Source organism: Phlebotomus papatasi, chromosome 1, assembly GCF_024763615.1.
Source record: "Phlebotomus papatasi isolate M1 chromosome 1, Ppap_2.1, whole genome shotgun sequence".
Lineage (NCBI taxonomy): Eukaryota > Metazoa > Arthropoda > Insecta > Diptera > Psychodidae > Phlebotomus > Phlebotomus papatasi.
In genome coordinates, this window is record NC_077222.1 from 25,714,946 (window position 1) to 25,730,336 (window position 15,391).

At 33.2% G+C, this 15,391-nt stretch overlaps 1 protein-coding gene across 1 annotated transcript in view; it reads right to left on the reverse strand.

Moving 5' to 3' along the window:
• Positions 1–15,391, reverse strand: part of LOC129798321 (ankycorbin) — an 89,540-nt gene that overhangs the window by 50,222 nt on the left and 23,927 nt on the right. Inside the window, exon 3 of the mRNA XM_055841428.1 lies at positions 7,351–7,922. Coding sequence (XP_055697403.1) covers positions 7,351–7,922 — 572 coding nt within the window. The remainder of the gene's footprint in view (positions 1–7,350; positions 7,923–15,391) is intronic.

Consider the following 15,391-nt stretch of genomic DNA (forward strand, 5'->3'; position numbering starts at 1 on the left):
ATTACATAACGGCAACGTTCAGTTTCATTCAAAAACAGGTGAGAAAAGCTCAATTTTAAAGGTGCTCCATTTCAAAGGTGCCCTACTTTCCCCTAATTATATTTCGTTTTAAATTACTTAAGAGACGTGTTGTATTTTTTCCTATAGTCTTTAATTTTAATTATTTAGTACTTTTCTTTTAATACTTCTCAATAAATTGCCACAGACAGAAATATGCAGAAATCATTATGTTAAAAACTTACCTAATATTGACGTAAATATTACCTCTAGGAAACTACGTAGGTTCTCTAACAATAAATTTAAAAAAAAAAACTACATTATCATTTCCGTCCCTTCTAAAGTGATTAAAAAGTGCATATATTTCACTAGCATTCATCATTCCATAATTTTATAATTAGATTTAGTACAATAGATTATTCATAAATTTACAAAAAAAAATCGGCACTTGAAATTTCATTTCGCCATTTGATAGGGTAAGTGTGCCAAATTTCGGCATAGTTGCATGCAAGCGCCAAAGTCTCAAGTTTGAAATGTAATATCTTTAATAGAAATTGATTTTTTTAATTTCCTCTACTTTAGGAGTGTTGATTAGAACCTTGTAGACAGTTTATCGTCTTTATTTACTTTAAAATCGTTCTTAATACATTTTAAAATGAATAAAGATGTAGACATAGCTTTGGTGCCCTATTTCGGCCACCTTCATTCTCATAGTTGCTTGCCCTTCGAAAATTCTTCCAATGTCTTTTTCACGTCATCTCGTTTGTCAAAGCTACATTTTTTGTTATTCTTTTGCATTGTATAATCTCTAGAGTATGTAAAACTAAAAAATCATGAAAATTCGAGGAACAAAAAAGGTGGCCGGAATTGCAAGCTGGCCGGAATTAGGCACACTTACCCTATGTATAAATACAAATGTTTTTCATAAATTTTTCTCGAAGCTGCATATTTCTGCACAGGATAATTTATTAGAAGTACCATCCTCGAGAGAATAATTGAGGAATTGGAATTACAAAGCCTTATGTAACACTGACGTAAATAATTCGTAGAGAAAATTACGCTAAGCGAAAACCTTCAAAAATTTGACGCTATTTTCTCCTTTAGATCTGACGTAATTAATTTAATCCATTTAACCCTTTATGGACGAGAAGGTCAAAAAATGGTGGGTCAGAAAAAATCATTTATTCAGACTTTTTAGAGCAAAACACAACTTTAGAAAGCCGTAGGAAATATTTCATTTTCGGGTAACCGTCCTTAAAGGGTTAAGGAGAGATAACGTTATAATCAGGGTAAAAAAGTGAGTATGCTAGAGCTTTTTAGCATTCAACCTTCCACGATTTTAGAACAAAATTTTAGTACAGCAGACTTTTCATGAATTTTACAATAGACAACTTGGCACTAAAAACTTCATTCTCATCATTTGGTATATTTTAGAATAGTTGACAAAAAAAAAAACAGAATACACGTAAAGTACTAAATACAAAATCAGTACAAATGCAAATTTTAATGAATTTACTTTAAAACTGCATAATTCTATACCAGGATAATTTGTTAGAGGTGTCATCATGGAAAAATTCAAAAATTTCCTTATTACTGACATAAAAATTACGTTCAGTAAGAGAAACTTACGAAGGACCGACGTTATCTTTTCGTTCAGTACAGAAGTACTGACGCATTCAATTGAGAATTGAGGTAAAAGTAACGTAATATCGGAGTAAGAAAGTGTCTAGGTCTAGAGTTTATTAGTATTCATTGTTTTGCAAATTTAGAACTCATTTTAGTACAGATGATTTTGCATGAAATTTATATTATATTTCACAATTAGATTACTAAAAATTCCATTCCCATCGTATGATATACTTCACAGAAGCTTAAGTACTTAAAAATGGAATAGGTGTAGGCAGTATACTAAGCGCAAAATTAGTACAAATACTAATAATTTTCAATATTTTTTTGAAACTACATGTTTCTGTACAAGATAATTCAATAGCACAAATCTTTTTATCTTAATTTATTAGAGGTAACATCGAGAGAAATATGGCGTCTTAAGCGAAATTACAAAACCTTACTTAATATTTGCGTAAAATTTACATCGATAAAATTATTTAAGTCCTCTGAGAGGAATCTTTGAAAGACTGACATGATCTTTTTTTATTAGTTTTGCCGTAATTACTTGAGGTAAAAATAATACAATATTTATATAAAAAGTGTGTCTAATGCTTTTTATATTATCATTCATTATTCCAAAAGTTTAGAACTCGTTTTAGTACATCAGATTTTGCATAAAACTCATATTAGACAATTATGTACTAAAAATTCCATTTGTACCGTGTGATGTGCTTAAGAAAATAGAAATTAATACGCATGGTGTACTAAACACAAAATTAGTACAAATACTAATTTTCCTATATATATTTTAAGAATGTATATTTCTGTACAGAAGAATTTATTAAAGCTGTCGACACAAGAATAAATAGGGTAATTTTATTGCATAAACTGACGTACTACTGACATAAATATTACCTCGCAAAAATTACTTAAGTCCTCTGAGAAGTTTCAAAAATCTTCTGTTATCTTTTTAGGTAATTCTAACGTAATATTGCGGTATAAGTAACCACAGCTCAGGGTTATCCGAAATAATTTCAATGACGTGCTAATGACGTTGTCACGACTTCATTCGTATAAGTGTAGTTAAACGACGAGACAGTTTTTGTTGATCGAAAATACGCAATAAAAATGAAACCGATAGACAAAATCAGTAAAAGGTTTTACATTTAGCTTTAGAAAATCCAACAGAGTCTGATTCGGTGTATCTTTTACCTCTATGAGCGATAGGAACAAAAATAGCCCAAAAATGTAAGTATTTCTTCTGACAATACCAATGAATGATAATTTTCACTCTAATGAAAAATATTATGCTTGTGTATTGTAGCTTCTGTTTCCAAAACGGTTTTGCTTAAAAAAAAATTGGAAGTATAAAAAATAATTGAAAGGGACAGATAATCCTAACCGGCTTATGTAGGTGAGATTCTTAACGTGAGCTAACTCGGAGTGCATGCAAATTCGATTTGGAGCTGAAGTTGGGAGACGCCATTCAGTTATCTTGAATCAAATTCGTGAAATTATACAAATTTTGTATTTAAACCAAAATATCAAGGATTTGGATGAACTGACAGAAAAGTGATATATGGATGAAATGTAGACCAGAATGTTCTCTATAATTTTCCCATAGAACATGATCTCATCGATTACTCAGAAGCCAAGATAAGCGAGGTTTTTTGTTTCTTAACTCGTTTTTTCATCCAGAGTGCCCCAAGTAGTCATTTGTTGAACTTCAACTATATCAAAGAATTGTTGTATTTTGCGGGACTTTCCATTTAAACCCCTATTTTAAGTGTCTTGGTGGAGTAGAGGCAGTCAAATTGGCATCTGAGTGATTTCAAAGCGTTATTATGGGAAAAATCAATTTTTTCACACTTAAACGGCAAAATCGGAGTGATAGCGTAGTCTGAGTGGAAAATGATGTATGGACGAAATGTAGAGACAAATGTGCTCTACAATTATGTTGAAGTAATCATCAAAATCGGTTCAGCGACAGTCGAGATAATTGAGGTTATGTGATATTGAAATTGGTTTTTCGACTGTGGCGCCCCTGGTGTTGGTCCCACGAAGTTCAAATATTCTAGAAAGTTGTAGCATTTGGTGAGATCTTTCGTTTAAGCCCTCATTCATCAAAATCGGTCACATAGAACCGGAGATATGATTTTTTGAATTTCGTGAACTTTGACCCCTCATATCTCCGGTTCTGTTTTAACCACAGCGCGCATACGCACCATTTTGGAAACGTCCTAGACTGGACTACAACATACTAAAATTTCATTAACTTGCACAATGCCGTTTTTGAGAAAAGTGACTTTGAATTTCGATGAATTTTGACGCTATCACAGCGCCACCTGTGGTGACTTTTTAAACTTCCATCTGAAAGTGCTCATCGAGACGAAATCAAAAAGGTAAAATTTAGGTCGCTATGTTAATTAGAACCGGAGATAGAGGCCGGTCAATGTTCGAACTTTGACCCCTTATAGCTCGGGTCAGGGGTTTTAGATCGACTTAAGGTTTTTTTGTTTGATAGGTATAATCAACGGCTACAACATACTAAATTTTCAGCCCGATGCACAATGGAATTTTTGAGTTATTTAACTTTTAAGATTTAAAAATTTTCTTTTTAAAAAAAGCGCCCCTAGCGGTGGTTTTATGAACTTGCGATGTTAGAAGGGGAAGTGGCATTTCACGAGAGCTTTCCAAAAAGCCCTCACTTTTTAAATTCTGACAATTAGAACCGGAGTTATGACCATTTTAAGAAATTTTTTTTGGACCCTTATAGCTCGGGTCGGGGGGGTCGGGGGACCTTAAGTTTGGTATTGATGGAAAGCCCTAAGGCCCAGCTATAACATACTAAAATTTGAGCCCGCTCGATGCCATAGGGGCGGAGCTATTGAGAAAACAAAAAAAGGGGGGTCTTCAAAATGGCGGAAGGAGGGGTGGGGGGTGGGGGGTCTATGCACCAAGTTGCAATTTTCACCCGATATATAACCTTTGCCGAAAACCGCAAGTCGATATCTTTTTTAGTTTAGGAGCTATTAAGCACCAAAGAGCGGCCGGCCGGCCGGCCGGGAACGTAACTTAGCCACATATATATTCGGAATCAGGAAGTGGCGAAACACATTTTGGCCAAATTTGAGGTCGATCGGACGACATGAAATTTTGTTAGGATTATAGTAGGTGAGATTGTTAAGAATCTCACCTAATAAGTTTATCATTATGAGAATTAAAAAAATCGTCATTTTTTAGCTTGAAAATTTACTACACTGCTGGCAATAATCATAGCTCCACTTTTTCATAATGGAAAAACTTTGACAAAAAAATATTTTTAGAAAAAAATAAAAAAATCATTTGAAGGTATTTTCATACCGATATGAAAAATTACTAATCGAATTTCATACCGTTAGAACTGTGAGTATTGTAATAGAATCTTTATCAAAATGGCGATTTTCGGGTGGCAATAATTATAGCTCCACTCAATAAATTTGGCTCCAGGGTATTTATTTTCAATCAGTGAAGGTAAATATCTTTTAGTAATTAAATTAATAACTAGATTAACCTAATTAGAATCATTTTTATAAAGTTTTTCATGAATTTTGCTAAAATTTTGTAAGAAAAATGTTTAATGAACAAAAATAAGGGATTAATTAAGGTCTTGAAAGGGATGGAAATTGACAACCAAAAAATTTCCATAAAAATGACAAGATCCTATCACCTTTCATCCGAATTTGTCCATATAGCCAACATATATGCATTTTAAACCACTCCCAGGGCTAAAAATCTTCTTTTGTTAGAGGCAAAAATGTGCAAATTTCCGTGTTACAGTCGAGAAAAACAAGTGTTCTACCGAAATTTGATGTAAAACAATGCTGACTGCTTAGTCTCATCATGTCTTGTTGATTCTGCCCCAAACCAGAATTCTAAGTAACTAAGGTGGTCTTCAGAATACTGAAATAAAAAATTATCAAAAAGAAGCATATTGCAGTTTGATGAATAGAAGGCGTTTTACTTCATTTAGGTGGTTTAAAATTATTTTTTCAGACAGAAAACAAGTTAAGACAAGATCTATCAATTTTTTTATTCGAAAAAACTAATTTTGTACCACTTGAATGACTTAAAACACCTTCTATTCATCAAACTGCAAAAAGCTTCTTTTTGATAATTTTTTATTTCAGTATTCTGAAGACCACCTTAGTCACTTGGAATTCTAGTTTGGGGTCGAATCAACAGGACATGATGAGACTAAGCAGTCAGCATTGTTTTACATCAAATTTCGGTAGAACACTTGTTTTTCTCGACTGTAACACGGAAATTTGCACATTTTTGCCTCTAACAAAAGAAGATTTTTAGCCCTGGGAGTGGTTTAAAATGCATATATGTTGGCTATATGGACAAATTCGGATGAAAGGTGATAGGATCTTGTCATTTTTATGGAAACTTTTTGGTTGTCAATTTCCATCCCTTTCAAGACCTTAATTAATCCCTTATTTTTGTTCATTAAACATTTTTCTTACAAAATTTTAGCAAAATTCACGAAAAACTTTATAAAAATGATTCTAATTAGCTTAATAAAGTTATTAATTAAATTACTAAAAGATATTTACCTTCACTGATTGAAAATAAATACCCTGGGGCCAAATTTATTGAGTGGAGCTATAATTATTGCCACCCGAAAATCGCCATTTTGATAAAGATTCTATCACAGTACTCACAGTTCTAACGGTATGAAATTCTAATGGCGATTTTTCATATCGGTTTGGAAATACCTTCAAATGATTTTTTTTATTTTTTTCCAAAAAAATTTTTTTTCAAAGATTTTCCAGTATGAAAAAGTGGAGCTATGATTATTGCCAGCAGTGTATATAGCAAATAGCTAGAGACTTGCAAAAAATATCCTGTATTCCTTCAACCTTCTATTTTGCAATTATGTACAAACATAAGGAAAAAATATCTGTGGGTAGTCAGGAAAAATAATTTTCTTTATGGGACACCGGTCTTCCAATCGACCTTAAAGTGTTACATAACCCAAGTACCGAAATTTAAATAAAATTGTTTTAATTGGTTTATTTAGAAAAAGCTTGTGAAGTTCATCAAACCTATTACTTTATATCTAAAATGTACTATTATTCCTAAACTCTGCCCTTTATTCAGTTTTGAAATAAATTTCTCTGGAAGAGCTTCTGAAATTTAATTAAACTTCTGGATTAAAGCTACCTTCTGCACTAAAGTATCTATCTTTGAATCTCATATTTCCGTAGCAATTGCTCTTATGAGAATTTTCCCAGATAGTTTGGCAACTTGAGAATGATTGAAAATCCTTCAATTGACTTCTGAATTTATATTTGCACTTTGCAATTCCAATAAGTTCATTGTGAATTATGAAATTTATGCAAAATCATTTTCTTCAATAGCATTGCTAATTTATCCATTTCAACAATCTCACAAATTCAAACTGATTATGAGATTTTAGAAATTAATTAAGTGTTTGATTTGAGTCCCAATCAAAATGCAATTCAATCGCAAACTATCTCTGAGGGAATGAAAACCAAATGGGAATTGAGTAAACGCACAACACTATTATATAAGGGTTTCTCCACTTTGAGTGATGTACTCTATCTTTTGTCTTTCTTGTGACAATAACATCAGTGTTATCATGAAATGATTAATTGAGGAACATCGAACTTCAAGATCCTGAGACAAAGCAATAATATTGAAGAGGATAGAATCACGATGCGTTAAAATTGCACTTACTTATCACAGCTTTCGATCCTGGCACCAGCTTTAATCAGGGCAAGGACAGCCTTCTCTGAACCAGCTGAGGCTGCCCAGAGTAAGGGCTGTCTTCCATCTTTATCCATTAAATCAACAGAAGACTTGGGGTGATGTAGGAGGATATTGAGAATGTCCAGGGCGAGTTTGGAGGACGTTTGTCCGGTTTTGCCTTCAAAATTTGTCCCACACATCTGGGCAGCATAATGCAGGGGACTTCCACCGTTAATATCGGGCGTGGAAACGTCTGCACCAGCCGCAAGAACAGCCCTCAGAGCCTCGATCTCTCCACAGACAATGGCCCAATGGACAACAGAATGTCCCTCCCCATCGAGGGCATTGACATCCGCCTTGTTGGCCAGCAGGAGATTCACCAAACTAAGGTTTCCCTGTATCACGGCCAGGTGCAGTGGCGTGAATCCATCCTCATCGGCGGATTCAATGAGCTCAGGTGCAGCCATTGCAACACTGGCAGCTGCCACTAAATCACGTTGTCCACTGCAGTAATGTAAGGCACTTTTGTTGCTCCTATCTCTCTTATGTACTGCCCCAGGCTGAAAAAAACAACAAAATCCAGAGATTAATTTTCCCTATTCAGGAAAAGTTTCTATTTCTCGAGGGAACTTTTGGTCTGACTGTAGAAAATCTTTCTTTGTTTCCATCAAAGGACTTTCTGCCATCGAACTTTGTCTTCTTTTGCTGGAAACAACCATGACAACTCACAACATTTTTCCATAGTTACAGATTATAAACAATTTTCGTGCCCCCAAAATGCTTCAGGTGAAAAAAAATGATAGAGGTGCTTGATGCCAGAAAGGCATCCATATGGGATTGTTGACGGTGTTGAAATTGCTTAGTCAGTCCGGGAATATGCCCCTAACTGATAAGGTGACTTTCACAAAAAACAATGAGAGTTTCAATTGAAAATACTCACGACAAAAGGTTAATAAATTTTAGCGAAAGGAAGTGAGTTTCAGGAAATTTGGCAACATTTTTAGTAATATACAAGTTAATTAAGACTTTAGGGATGTCCTCTTGTTTAGCTTGAGAAAAGTTCTATTGATATTCACAGAGCAAAGTTTCCATCAAGGAAGTGATTCAGTAGATCTGAGAATTTATTAATTAAATATTTTTAATTATTTATTTAGACGTGCTTTGTCATTTTGACCATTTTTATACTCGTAAAATGTTCAAAATTAAAAATGACTCGTACGACGTTTCAATCCTTTAAATTGGGCGGGACTATACACCCAACTAGTTACAGTTGATTAAAATATCTCGACGTGCAAGAGCCGTACGCTCTTAGCAATTGCACCAACGATCTCCCAGGTTTTAGGATTCAAGACTATGGAAGTAATCATATTTAATCCGAAACCTAAATCATTAGGGGAATTCTGTAACGATATGACAATGTAATATGAGAAATTTTCGTGATGAAATCGAAAATAGGGCGACATTAAAGCCTAGTGAGCATCAAATGGCCATTGTTAGGAGCTCCATGAAGTATTAGTAACTAATATGTCTCTGATTTTCGATTAATTTCCCTGAGTTTACCACATAAACCTTTTTAAATTTGTCATATGGCATTGTCATACTGTTACAGAATTCCCCTACAGAATCCTTCCCAAAAGCAGATCCGGCTACTGCCCAATTAGCAAATTAGCTGCCTTATAGAACCAAATACTTGAAATGATCTCATAATGATCTTCTAAACAGCTGACAGTGGAATTATAGGATAGAGATATAAAAGTCTCATAAGAAGCGTAATACAATTCTACGAAACCCTTTTTATAAGATAATATTTCTCAAGAAAATATCTTCTATAATATTTTACTTACATCAAGCTCAAAGTATATGTTAATAAGGACAAAAGCCTTAAGAACTATTTTCTTATAAATCTTATTTCAAGGTGTGCTACGAGTTCTTCTTATAGACCTTTTTTCAGTACAATCCTTTTCACGTGAAAATATTACTTATTGTCTTAATGAAAATCAAAGTAGTCCTATTTTATCGATTTGCTCAATATTTTCTAGAGTCTTCTGTCATTAGTTTATGAATAAAACCGAAAAATAGATTAATTATGCTGTGAGTTTTCTAATAGGATAGAAGAGTACTCATTGCGCTCTTATATGGAAGAATACTAAAATCTGCTATAAGATTCTCATATTTGTTCTGCAAATAGTCTCATAGAAGAATCTTAGACTTTCAGTACACTAACACTTTTTTTCACATGAAAAATATCATGATTTCCACAAAATTTAAAGTAATCCACTTTTATCAATTTGTACCATTATTATTTTTTTTCCTTCAGTGGCACTTGCACCTTTTTAATTTATAAAAAAAATACCATGGGAGCGTCCAAGAAGTATTTTTTCCTTCATTTTGGCTTTTACCGTTCTCAAAATATGATACTCTGCTTTTCTTAAAGACCGTTTGTAGTACTCCCGAATGAGTCTTAGTGACCCTTATGTAAAAGTGGTGCACTAAGATGCTCAGGAAGTTCTTTAAACACTACTGACAAAGAATGTGAAGCATTCTTTTAGAAGATAATGTATAATGTATAAAAGCGAAAAAAAAAATTGTGATTCTTTTAATTATTCTGATTATGGTCTTATAACAGGTTCATATCCGTTTATAATATTAAATTTAGAGTATTGTATAAGCATTCTCTCAGAAGATATATAGATGTTTTGTAAGATTATCTCATAGAACTCTTCAGTTTTCTTTCACAGTAATGCTTATAGAGAGTCGCTTGAGGCCCTTAATGATGCGCCACTTTTACATATAAAGGTCTCAACGACTATTTTAGGTAGTCTACAAGCGTTATTTAAGCAAATCGTTCTTTGAGACTTTCTGATAAGCCATGATTCGGGAATTCTATAAGACTAGGGTAGAGTCAATACTTTTTGCCACCATTAAGCTTTAGGGGCCTCGTAAGGTGTGATATTGAATAAAATGAATTTTTGTATAAACATACTTTGAAGCAATATCTATCTATATATCTAGGATACGTCTCGATAATTTTAGAGAATCTCATTGAAAAATATGCATTTACCCCAATTATGCTTGTTTCAGTACTTTTCGCCACCCGTTTTAAAACGAATTTCAATTAATTAAGAGACGTAATAACGTATTGGGATATTAGAACAGAACATATTATGAATGTTAAAATGCTACTTATTCTTAAATGGCTTAAATTAGTTGTTTTATATTAGGTGGCGGAAAAGTGCTTACATGGCGAAAAGGGCTTACTCTACCCTATATTGAGAAAAAATTGTTTCTTGGGTGCGCTGGTGGGTCTACTCTACCATTAAAGTCACAAAAAATTATAAAGAGTTGCTATTTTCTGAATTTTAGTAGGACCAATATTGATATTTAAAAATAAAAACATTTGTACTAAAAGTAGTATATTCAATTGTGCTAATGTGGGAGATTCGCTATCTGGATCGTTTATGACTAATCCAGTTAAAATGATATTTTTATTTTTATTTCCGTAATATAGCCACTACAGTAACATAATATAACTATTCAAGTTTGAGAAAAAGCAAAAATAATATTTTTATCCATTAAATAAGTGAGTGCCCGGATTAGCACACTTGGACTTGACTGTAATCGACTCATTTCAGTCTTGTGCCAGCTGGGTTCTTCACTAAAAATTTTCTAGCACTGATATTTTCGCTAATGACAGCTGGCTGATTGAAAACATTTATTGTTTTTTTCCTTGTGAAAAAAGTATTTTAAATCCAAAGGTTTAATTAAAAGTGAATTAGCGAAAAGGCGACCCAGTTAGCGCATGCTAACTTATTTCAGGTTATTATTATTTTATAAATTTTCTTCAATATTTTTGATATTTTTTTTATATTATGTTTCTGAATGAAACAGTGAATAATTCTATGGATTTAGAAGAAGTAAAAAAGAATTTTATCAGTCCAAAAACAAGCGTTTAAGTAGCACTTTTCGGAAAACGATTTGGTTACCCCACCATACTATATGCCTAACAAACCTAACATGACGATTTACAAGTTTAATAACATTGTTGAATATTACTTGGATGCCCCTCAGTGTTGGCAAACGTCGACATGGGGTATTGCCCCCTGCCACGTGTACGTTTGAATTCAGCTACGGAAAAGTTCTTTAAAGTCGAAGGTGTTTATATTGAAGAAGCTTGACTGACTTCCTGGAAGATTTTGCCGTATTCTATCAGTATTAAACTTATGGACTTTTCCACGTAGAGAATCTTCTCAACCTTCCACTGAATGAGATGTAATTCAGCACCAAACTTCACAATATGCTGCAGTGAATAAAGAATCTTCCTTACCCACACGAGACAATTATAAAACTTGCAAACTTTTATCAACTTAAGAAGATCATTCTGGCAAAAGAATCTCATTAAAAGTCTCCTTTATTTAAGTGGCCTTGTTTTTTGCAGCCTAACGTTGTCGCTTGGATCAGCAACTGAGCTATCTAAGCATTTATTGCAGATACAAAGGAAATGCAGATAGTCCAGTTGCTGATACAACCGACGATATGCCTCTGCAGGGATATTTGGAAACACACCAAAAATTAAGCGCAGGGTCACTAACGATATTAAAGGCGCTAACATACAAGTTTACATCTTCTACACTTTTCCTGCAGCCTTTTGGGAATAAATCATGTTGAAAGTGCTATTATGATGGTCTTAATGTTCTTCTTGAGGTGTCGAGGCAAAATTCAGTTCCTCACTCTCAAGGGTACAGTTCAAGTCGGAAGTATAATAGAAAACTCTGGGAGCACTGTATAATCCTTAGCAATGTAAAATTAAGTCAGTGTGTCATATATTCTTTTTATACAGATCATACAGATAGAAAATATAAAAATCATACTTTATTATGATTTTATAAAGGTTTTGAGGGTATATGTACAAACTGTATCACTTATATGTATAATTTACCAATACATTTTTTTAAAAAATAAAATAGGGCTTAGCAAATTTCAATTTACTGGCCTTTTTCTTACAGGAAAAGCTCTTGGCTTCCTTAATACTTAATGGCAAATCAGAATTACTGAGTTAACGAATTTTATTTCAAAAAACGCTGCTTACTCGGAAGATACTTCGCTATAAATTTTACACAGAAATTTATAGGTCAACAATTTAAAATCAGTTTTGTCATAGATTTTAAATCTGTGACATGAAATACAAGAAGTAGATTAATTTTAAAATTTTATAAAATAATAAGACAGTCTAAGATTTTCTTAAATATTTTGTAATAAGTTTATCTTATTTTTCATTATTATTATTATTATTATTGCTTAGAATATTTTGAAAACCTTATTTTTTTTATTTTCTAAGCTTTGGAATAATTTAATTGACGGAAATTGGATTGCTCTCTAAATTGGCAATTGCATTCTAATGGGGTTCGTATATTCTAATACAATATTGACTTACAGATGCATTTATAATGAACCTATTTGATATGGGAGAAAAATTAAGAAAGACAAAGCGTTAATTTGAAACATATTTTACATTTTTTATCCATTTCATGAAAAAAAAAGTTTAAAATGTATATAAGGCAAATTATCTTATATTTGTAATGTATAATGATAATTTAAAATTATTTATAAGTTAATGCTTCTATAAGATAGGTACTAGGGGTACTAGCCAAAGTTCTGAAAAGCCAAAATCGCGAAAGGGTATTTATATCCCGAATGAATGGATCAAAATCCCAAGAAGTCAAATATCGAAAGCTAAAGCTCCAAATAGAGTTGGGAAATTTCAAGAAATTTCACGTTTTTCCGCCTATTGTAGATGGCGACTCTACTTTGAAATTTCTGAAATTTTACCATCTGTAGTCCCAAAAGGTAAAAATCCCGAATACGTCGAAATCCCGAATAGGTAAAATCCCGAAAAACCAAAATACCGGTAGGCCAAAATCCTGAATGATCAAAATTCTGAAACAAACGAAATTATACCGAGCATAATGTGCAAAATAATTTCCCAAATACAGAAAATTCCCATTTGCTTCTAAACAAGGGCGGGTGCAATATTGAGAATATCTATAAGAATTAAGAATTCCGGATTTGAGATTTTGTAAATTTAGCATTTCGGGATTTTAACATTTCTGGATTTTGGTTTTAAGGTACTTTGGCTATTCAGAACTTCGACTAATTCAGGATTTTGGCTTTCGGAATTTTCTATCTTCGAGATTTTAGCCCTTTTGGGATTCTAACTTTCGAAAATTTTGCTACAGAAATTTTGACTTTCATAATTTTGGCTTTCGGAATTCTGGCTTTCGAGATTCTGGCGTTTTGCGATTTTTGCTTTCAGGTTCTTGGCTTTTCAAGATTTTGTCACTATGGAAGTTTTTTATTTCCAGGATTTTGACCGGAACCCTTGTAAAATATGGCCATGCCCATAATTATTTTTATACGTCAACTTCCAAATAAAATTATACTTAAAACAGTTAATTTTTGGCCTCCTAATTTAGGTTGCACCCTCTTAACTAACTTTATCATTTTTGTTTTCTCTGAAATTATTTTTAATGTATTTAAGATGAAAGAAAATGAAACATATTGCTTTGTGTGCTATATCGGATCAATTTTCTCAAAGTTTCTTGCTTTTCCGAAATTCTTTCCGAAATTCCGAAAATTTTGTGCACATTCCCATTTGTAGAGGGAACGCCCCAGTCTTTCCTTAGCCTTGTACAACCTCTAGAAAATAAAAATTCATGGTATTTTCGACAAAAGAGAAGTGTCCGATTGCAAACTTTTAGAAATTTGACACCTTTGACACAGTTGCCCAAAATTCTCAATTTCCCCTATGTATTAGTAATTGGCAAACATTTTTTGATCATTGTTACAAGATAATGTCAGAGAATTTCGTCTTGGTGGAAATTTGGAAAATTCTCTCAAAGAAAAGTTGCAGGGCTTTTTGCGTGAAATAAATCCATGAAAGGAACTAATTATCTGAAATATTTTCGCTCTATTGACAAATTAAACTTTATTGAGAAACTCCGTCTGCAGATCAGAAAGTATCACGAGAAAATTCCTTCCATGAAACTTTTCCAGCACATCGCAATGCTGCCAATGGGTGTCCATGGGAGAGTTTTCCTAATTGCAGGGATGGTGTTTATTGTTCAAAATAATTTTCGTATTTTGAGAATTTTGACACGAAATAATCCCTTTTAGAATTTTCGCTATAAATCCTTTTCACCAAAGCCTAATGAAATTTCCAAAATATTGGAGAAAATCAGTAAATTAGTTCATGGTTTTCCACACGGTTGCCCCTCGAAGGGAATTATCTAAAAGTGTTAAAGGGGAATATGAAAGAAATTTTCCATTTTCCCCGTGCAATTTCACAAATATTTCACTGAGAGAATTCCCAAAGCTTTTGAGATTCCCCCAAAGGAATCATCTTCCGAATTATCCGGAAAGTATTGTATGGGTCTGGCTGAACTTACATGAGGTAAATGGAAAGCTCTTCCATCGGGATGAAAATGTAAGGAATTCAATTAAAATTTCATACTTCATTTGAAGCATGTGCACTGACCAAATATATCCTCAATGGATCGATGGTGTTATTTGTCGGTGCAAATTTGCATTAAATCAACTTGCTCCACTTTCACCATAAAGTGCCCCATATCAACAGAAAACCACCCATTTCCCTAACCCCCGGGAGGAGCTTTCAATCAACGCTGAACGTCTTGAGACTCGCTTTTCCAGCATATTTAACTTTTCTTTCTCACACTTTAACGGCGTTGACTTTCCTCGGGACTAATATTGATTGATTCCGTATTGAGCTTTTCGTGGGGTGGGTAGTTCATCTAGTTCATAGTATATTCCCCATGCATGGAAATTAATTGTAAAATAATACTCCGACCCTCTGAATTCGAGTAATTCATTAAATTAATGACTAAAAAAAAAATTTATAAATTGACCCGAAATTGCAGTAACGCAAATATTAATTGGAGAATAGAACGCATGAATGCGAAATGTCTTTTAAAAAACATTCTGTATTTTTTTTAATACCGGAAATACATTCGGGTGC